We start from the raw sequence: 7,601 nt of genomic DNA, 5'->3' as shown, positions 1-7,601 counted from the left end.
GAGCCCCGCCAGACGGTGCGGGCCCAGCTCCACACCGGCCTTTGTTAGTTTTCTGCGCTGCTGATCTGATTGCCTAATCCACAGCCTTCCCAGAAGAATGGGCTGGGCTGCCAAGGGGCCAGACCCGGCCAGGGTTCAGCCCCGCGCCGCCGGGTCCAGTCTGAAGGTGCCTGGCGTGATCCGTGCATCCAGGTTCCAAGCCATAGATCCGCCTGGACACCGCCTTCCTCCCCTCCACCCTCGTGGCTTGAGGGCCTGGCCGCAGAGGGGGCGCCCACCCTAGCGTGCTCTCGAGGGGGAGAGAGGTGGTTTCCCTGCTTGTTTGGGGACCCGAAAGGCACTGGCCAACCCCGAGCGGGCGAGCCAGGGAGAGGGGCTGAGGCCATCGCCTCTAGAGGGCGCGCGCGTCCCGCCAAGTGCGGGCCGCCAGCGCTTTGGACTCCCGGGGGAAGTTCCCCACCCGCCGCTGAGCTGCCCGCGGGAACCGGGTTGCACGACGCGCACCCGGCCGCTCCGAGCAGCCCCCAGCAGCCTTGTTTCCGAAGTCTCCGGAAGGCAGCCGCAGCCCCAGGCCACAGCCTCTTTCTCCGTCTCCAGGCGCCCGAGGCTCGAGGGCCGCCGTTGGAGCCCCAACAAGCACTGCTGGCCCCAGTCTCGGAGGACTGCAGCCGGGTCCAAGGCCTCCTCGGGGCCTGGAGGACTTTCCGGGGAGAAGAAGTCAGAGTCCGAGCCCCCAAAGCGCGGGGGCAGGACCGGTCGCCGTCGGATCTCCAGCGCACAGAGCGGGTCCTCCGCTAGGATCGGTGCGCTGGAAGCATCAGAGGAACAGAAAAAGGGACCCGACTCGACGCTCTCGGAAGAGCCTTAGACATTCCAGTTCAACCAGGGTGTGTGCTGGGCCAGGCTGCACGCTGGTGGCAGCCACACGAGCCGTCCCTGCCCTCGGGACGCAGGGGACCCGCTCCAGCGGGAGGCGGCACCGCGGAACGAGGCCTCCACATCTGGTCACTTTCCCGGAGATTGTGCCCAGGGAACGGAAACCTGCGGAAGGAACTCCTGGTCAAAGCCAAGGTTGGTGGTGGCCAGCCAGCGGGGGAAAGCGGGGGAAAGCGGGCAGAGTTGGCGCCTGTCCGTCTCCCTAAGCACCAGCCCACTGCGCCGCCCCAACACCCAAGAGCCGACACGGGAGGGGTCCCGGCCGAACCGCAGGGCCGTGGCTTGGAGGCTGACAGCCTCGCCAAGCTACCCCACTCGACCCCCGCGCGCCGACTTGGCCCGCAGCGAGCGCAAGCCCCTCACGTCCGAAAGGCACTCTTCGCTCGGTGACCCACAGCCCTGGGCCCTGGCGCCAGGCTGCTCCGCCCCTCCCGGGACCTCCCACGCAGGTCATAGAACTGGGGGAAGGTGGCGGGAGAGCTCCTCCAAGGGCGGCGTCGTGACTCGTTGGCCAAGGGTTGGAGGGGCGCGCGAGAATGCGTGCCCGTGTCCCTTCCGACGCTTCCAGTGCGCCTGGATCCGGGCTTCTCCGCGGGGCGATCTCTACGAGGGCTATGGGGCTTGAACTGGGTTCAATGCGATGGCTACTTTGGGGGTTTCGAGGGCGCCTCTCCTGTGCTGACTTCGCGACCCCGCCCCCACTGCTGCAAAGCCTTCAGCCAGGAAGGGCCCAGAACCCCCATCCCCGCCCTGCCCTCTGCTCTCCCCCAGACCATGCTTCGCCCAGAGTTGGAGGTTCTTCCCCGCAAGAAGATCAGGGACGGAGAGGCTGTGGGGGGTGACGGGTTGGTGGGGGGGGCGTGGGGCTGCGCTGCGGCAGCTCTGGGTTCACTAATCACATCAGCTTGCTCTGCGCCGGCTCCAAGCAGCCAGTTGCCTAGCAATACCCGCGAATTCAATTCCTCAATCAATAGGCGCGAGGCGCTGCATTTCGGGGAGCGCTGGCGAGCCTGGGTGGGCCTGGGGGGCTGGTCCCACGACAGTACCGCGGAGCAGGCAGGAACGCCCTGCGAGCCCGGCTTCGAGGCTCTGGGCCTCAGGCACCAACGACGTCGGGCCTAGGGATGGGGCGCACTTGGGGGAGACCCGCCAGAAGAAAGGAGAACGCAGAAGTCGCACCCATCCTCCCGGGGTCCCCGAGTTGGGCCCGGTCCCAGAGAAGTGCAGGGAGTCGGTGAGGTAAGCCAGGACCTCCCTCCAGGAGGTGAGGAGGGTCAGACTCTGCTCCCCTCCAAGCCCACCTCTCTCTCCTACTAGTGGGAGTCCCTCTGCTTGGGGAAGGACCTTTGGGTGTGAGAGCGTCCCAGGCTATGGGCGCGAGAGTGGGAGGTGGGTGGGTAATGAGAGAGGAGGGAAGGGTCCTCTCCTCCCCGGGCGCCTCTGCCCTCGCTCCAGAGGGGGAAAAAAGGAATAAAGCCGAGACACGTCTCTATTTACAAAGTATATATTTAGACACGTAAAAAGCAGTATTGGATACAGACATTCACGACCGCAGAAGAAAGGTACGGAGCTTCACTCTCGAGCTGAGGCGGAGATCGAGTCAAGATTTGCACAAATCTTAGAATTAAATAAACCCAACAGGCGCACGTCCGCGCGGTTGCAGACTCCCAGCCACGCACCCCCGTCCCTGCCCACCCACCCCCCAGGTCAGCGTCGCAAGAGCGAGCGAAGAAGACATAGGGCCACAGACAGACAGCAGGACAGAGGGGCGGTGGAGGCAGAACCGGGCTGGCCGAGGGAGGGAGGGAGGGCAAGCGGCAGCCAGGTGCAGACACGTGTCCCCAAGTTACCGTCCACTCGGTAACAGGTCCCTTCAATGAAGTTTCATCTGAAAATAGCGTCGACATTTAAATAGATACACTCAGTCAACGGCGCTTCTTTATACAAAGTCTAAAATACCAGTTTTACAAATGTGAACAGATAAAAATCCCCGTCCCAGGGGCTTCTCTTTATAGGCGCAATTTAATATTCAAAAACAAAATCCTGTAGCACGTCGCTTTCCTCTTTGTCGCCCCCTCTTTAAAGGCAAGAAAGTCTGGAGAGAGGCTGAGAAACGGGAGATGGGAATATGGGGAGTGCGGAGGACAAGGCCGGGGTTCCCCCCAGTGCCCCCACAGAGAAGCTCCCCCCTTAGCCGTGGCTCCCCCCGTCGCTGGCCTGGAGTCTGCTTCCTCCAGCGCGCAGGGCCCCCACGTCCCTCCCTGGACGAGTAATGGGAAGTTGGCTCTCCGCTGGCCCTTTAAGGACGGGGGAGGGCGGGGAGGCCGCAGGATCAGTCCTCGAAGTGGGTGGGGGGGTCTGCAGATTTGTGCTTTTGAATCAAAAGAGGGGCGCGCGTTCTGCGTCCTCGGAGCGCAGCGTGGTCACGAGCCGGGCAGGGTGGGGGCATCCAGGGACCCGCCGCGGCGCACGGCCTCCCCCGCCGTGGCCGGCTCCCTTCTGGCTCCCAGTCCTCCCTCCCCCTTTGGCGGAGTTTGAATGTCGAGTTCAAATAGAGAACACTCGGCGAATCGAAAAGACCTATAAATTATAGCTTTTGCTTTTAAAAAGGGGGGAGGAAAAAGCAAAACTTCTGATGCGCATTCTTGGATGCAAACCTCGCCTCGCTGCGCCTGCCCCTCGCCCTGCCGGGCTCCCAGCCCAGGGCCCGGACCCTCCACCGCACTCGCAGCCAGGCCGCGGCCGGGGCCTGGGTGCGAAGCCCGGGCTCCCAGCCGCTCCCGTCGCCGCGCCTCCCGCCGTGGGTCCGCAGGGTAGGCCCGTCTGGCCGTGCGTCCATCCGCGAGCTGGCGGCCCGCCCTCCGCGGCCGAGGGAGGCGAGTCCAACGCTTCCCGGGAGGTGGGGCCCACCGTCTCTTCTGGCGAAGCTAGAGGACGCGAAAGGCAAGGTCCACCCCCAAACACTTTTCTTGTAAAACAACTGTCTCCGGCTCTGGGCACCGACATGCAATCCTCCCAATTTATCCTGGCATCTCGGGAATGTAAACAGATTCGCTGGATTTCTTTTCTTTCGGCGGAGTGAGGAAAGGAACCGAGGGAACCGGGAGATTTTAGCCGCGTGACACACACACGATCTGATCTGCGTGTGTCACACACACACACACCTCCCGTAAAGTGCATTTCCTGGCGTGGTCCTGGGGGGAGGGTCTGCTGCTCCACACCCACCCGCGACTTGTTACCTTCAACGTCACACACAGAAAAGTGATTCAAGTTAATACTCTTTTTTCCCCTAAGACTTCTTAATCTTAAAAAAAAAAAAAAAAAAAAGGAAAAAGAAAAACAGACTGACCCCACCCCCCTTTTTTCCTGATTGGGGAGCCAACCTTTTGCTGGCCTGGCCGGCCAATGGGAAGAGAGAAAAAATCCGGGTCCTGCGTTAGTTCCAGGGGTCTGCCTGGAGCTGTGGGAAAAGGGAGGAGGGGTGAGGTGGGCCAGCTGAGTCCCTCCAGACACTACGAGAGGCCCGGTACCCGGGTCCCCAGCCTCCCTAGTGCTCTGGGTGGCTGAGGGGCCCCTCCTGCCCCAACTCAGCCTGTCTGCCCCAACTAAAAGTCTCTCTCTCCTTGTTAAATAAAACAACTTCAAGAGTTGAAATATATATATTTAGATATTTTTTCTTAAATAAGATATTTACATCTAATAGAAAATATAACTCTAGAGATAATCTTCCAACCAAAACTGAGGAGGAGGGAGGAGGAATGAAGGGGCTGGCTGTGTGAAGTTGGGGAGGGGACCGGCCAGAAGGCCGCCTCCCACCCAGAAATAAAAAGCGTTATGCCATGTTTGCGCTCCCGCTCTCTCTCAATCCTGCTCTTGTCCTGGGATCGCCCACCCCAGCAATTCATCTTTTCTCTTTAAAAAAGCCTTGGTCCGTGTTACTTTCCTTAATGGTGACGGTCAAAAAGTTTGAGGTCACGTCAGTGACCACCACCTTCTCCAGGTTGGTCAAAGAAGGACTCCAGGACTCTTCCTCTGGGTCCCCCAGGATTCTGGCCACTGGGATCCTGGCGATGAGGGAGGGCCTTCCCCCTTGAGCCCCCATGTCCCGATACAGGCCTCCCACAGAGCCAGGGGTGCCTGAGCCATGCCGGACCCGGGGGCCACCAGGGTCCAGGGCACCTTGGCCTTTGGCCTCCAGGAAAGCGGCCCTGTGCTTTATGACCCTGGCAGGAAAGGTGTCCACGGCCAGCTTGCCTGTGGCTTCAGCTGGGCTGGGGCTGGCCACGCCACACTGGGCCAGGTCCGAGTCCTGCCTTCGGGCCAGCTGGATCACGCTGTGGCCTGCTGGGAACTTTCCTGCCCCAGAAGAGGCGTCCTCCAGCTTCCTGTTCTTGAGGTAATCTCCCAGGCCATCACTGGGTTCTCCCAAGGGCCTCTGGGAGGGGTCCAGGAGCTCCTTCCGGGGCTTGGGGCCTCGCTTCTTGGAGCTGTCGCCTGGCGAGCTGGGCTTGTCATCCACGCGGCTGGCACCCCGTTCTCGCTCCCGGTCCCTCTCTCGCTCCCGGTCCCTCTCACGGTCTCGAGGGGGCTCCACTCGGCAGGTGCTGCTGGTGCTGCTGCTGCTCCCGGGCGGGGACAGACCCATGTTCCGAAGGCCCTCGCGGGCCCGGGAAGTAGAAGCCAAGTCCTGGGGTGAGCGGCCAGGATAGGGGATCCGGATGCCACGCGCAGAGTCACTTCGGAACTCGTAAGTTTTGGCCTTTGCCTTGGCCTGAGCCTGCAGGAGAGAAGGTGACATCAAGAGTGGAGAAGGCCCCTGCCCACCCTCCCCGCTTAGGACCCCTTTTCCAGTCCTGGCCTCCCTCTGACGCCTCGGAATTTCCACAGGTGGGGGCGGGGCTGAAGGGCAGCAATCTGGGGGAAGGGATAGAGAATTTGTCTGGAATAGCCATTTGCAGCAAGCACACTTCTTGTATTTGATTATGTCTCTTTGGGACGGCCGTGGGCGTAGAAATTCTAGACAGGTTAAGGCTCTCCCCCCAGGACACCCCTTGGCACTGCCACTGACCCGGTGAGAGCCCGTCTGGGGACTCCATCCTAGGTTACAAATAGGCAAAGTGTGTGGACACCCCATTGGTTCACAAGCTCTCAGGGCCCCCTTCCCACAAACTGACACAACAGTTGCCGCCCCCCATTGGACAACGCCATCCCACCTTGAGGAGGAAGGTTTTGGGTTTGGGACCACGCTTTTTGGGGCCATAGAGCTCCATCTCTCGTTCCCTAGAGAAAGGAGAGAGGGAAAAATGGGTGTGAGTAAAGAAATCTGATGGGACTCCAGTCCAGGCTGGAGAGAAGCCACCCTCCGTGTTCCCAAGCGAGAAGCTGAGACTTGGAAGGGCCTGTACCTTTCCTCAAAGGCTGCAAGCAGGCGAGCATCCAGGATGTTTTCTTCAGGTTCCCATGTGCTGTACCTAGAGGGAATCAGGAAGAAGTGGGCGTCAGTCCCGGGAACAGGGAAAGAGCGGCGGGGGTGTGTGTGTGCCTGCAACTTTTCTTGTTGCATTGTATTGTATTTCAACGTAAAGGAAAAAAAGAGGAAGAAAGAAACCTCCCGAATAACAGCCGGGTTGAGAACTGCATATAACCTACTTACTTCTGCGACCAGCCCTTCCATTTCACGAGGTATTCCATACGTCCCTGCGGATGCAAAGGGGGAAATGTGTGTGCACGGGGAGAAATGCATGGCGAGAACACAAGAAAATACATGCAAAAAAAAATGCATGCACCAAATGAATGCGCGAAATCCCATCGCGAAAGGCACGCGCCCACTGCATCACCCCCTGCATGAAACGCTGCACAAAGTGCATGCACCGGCATTCATCCCCCACCCCGCCCCCCACCCATGCAATCTGTGCATCGCTGCAAGTCTAAGGAAAGCGCTTGGGCTCAGAGCCGCCGCCGCCGCCACGGCCGCGGCCGCTTCTGGGACCTGGGGGAAGGGAAGCTGGGCTGCAGCAAGGGGAGGGAACCCGGGCGGGGAGGGGAGGGCCCGGCCGGCCTCGGCCCAAGGCCCGGGGCACCTACTTTCCGTATGCGCCGTTTCAGGAGGGCCTCGGCCGCGAACACCCGCTCCCCCACCGCCGAAAGCTCCATGTTGACTCGCCGCTTCCCCCCTTGGCCGCTTCCAGGAGCAGAAAAGCAGCAGCCAGCGCACGACAGACCATAATACTCTCTCGCTGACGTCAGTTCTCCTCCCCCTCCCGCGCGCTCGCTCCCTCCCCGCCCCCCTCCAGCTCTCTGCTCCCTCCTCCGCTCCCGCCCCGCGCTTCCTCCCGCCCCACGTGTTGCTAACGACGTTGCTAAAGCCTAGCGGACAGGGCCTGCTCCCCCGCGCGCTGATTGGGCGAGCTCCGGGCCACGCCCCTCTCCCTTTCTCCCCCGCGTTGCTACGTGACCCGCGTTCCAATCGCCAGGGGGCGGAGTCTGAGGCGACTCCAGAGACCGAGCGCGAGGGGGTGGGGGCCGCCACAGGAAGTGACGTCGCGGAGAGGGCGGCCCGGCCGCTGTCAGTCTGCGGGGCTGGCGAGGGGGGCCGTCAGCCCTGTGTCCTCGCCTTGGCCCCCTCCCCCGCCGCCAAGTCGTCCCTTCAGTGCTCAGCGTCCCTC

General features: G+C 61.6%; 1 protein-coding gene across 1 annotated transcript; it reads right to left on the bottom strand.

Moving 5' to 3' along the window:
- Nucleotides 1-2,424: 2,424 nt before the first annotated feature.
- CBX8 (chromobox 8) lies at nt 2,425-7,200 on the bottom strand. The gene is made up of 5 exons (XM_011379718.1): nt 7,021-7,200; nt 6,590-6,633; nt 6,342-6,407; nt 6,150-6,216; nt 2,425-5,713 (listed from the first exon to the last, which is right to left on the bottom strand). The coding sequence occupies exons 1-5, from the start codon at nt 7,087-7,089 to the stop codon at nt 4,838-4,840; spliced, it is 1,122 nt and encodes a 373-aa protein (XP_011378020.1). The 5' UTR covers nt 7,090-7,200; the 3' UTR covers nt 2,425-4,837.
- Nucleotides 7,201-7,601: the final 401 nt, after the last annotated feature.

The sequence above is a fragment of the Pteropus vampyrus genome, unplaced genomic scaffold (genome assembly GCF_000151845.1).
Source record: "Pteropus vampyrus isolate Shadow unplaced genomic scaffold, Pvam_2.0 Scaffold371, whole genome shotgun sequence".
Taxonomy (NCBI): Eukaryota; Metazoa; Chordata; class Mammalia; order Chiroptera; family Pteropodidae; genus Pteropus; species Pteropus vampyrus.
This window is presented reverse-complemented; position numbering and strand designations above follow the sequence as displayed.

Coding starts and splice junctions, on each gene's coding strand:
- CBX8 (XM_011379718.1), bottom strand. CDS start 7,089: ATGGAGCTTTCGGCGGTGGGGGAGCGGGTGTTCGCGGCCGAGGCCCTC. Junction 6,634..7,020: donor TGAAACGGCGCATACGGAAA/GTAGGTGCCCCG, acceptor TTGCATCCGCAG/GGACGTATGGAATACCTCGT. Junction 6,217..6,341: donor CTTGCAGCCTTTGAGGAAAG/GTACAGGCCCTT, acceptor TCCTTTCTCTAG/GGAACGAGAGATGGAGCTCT.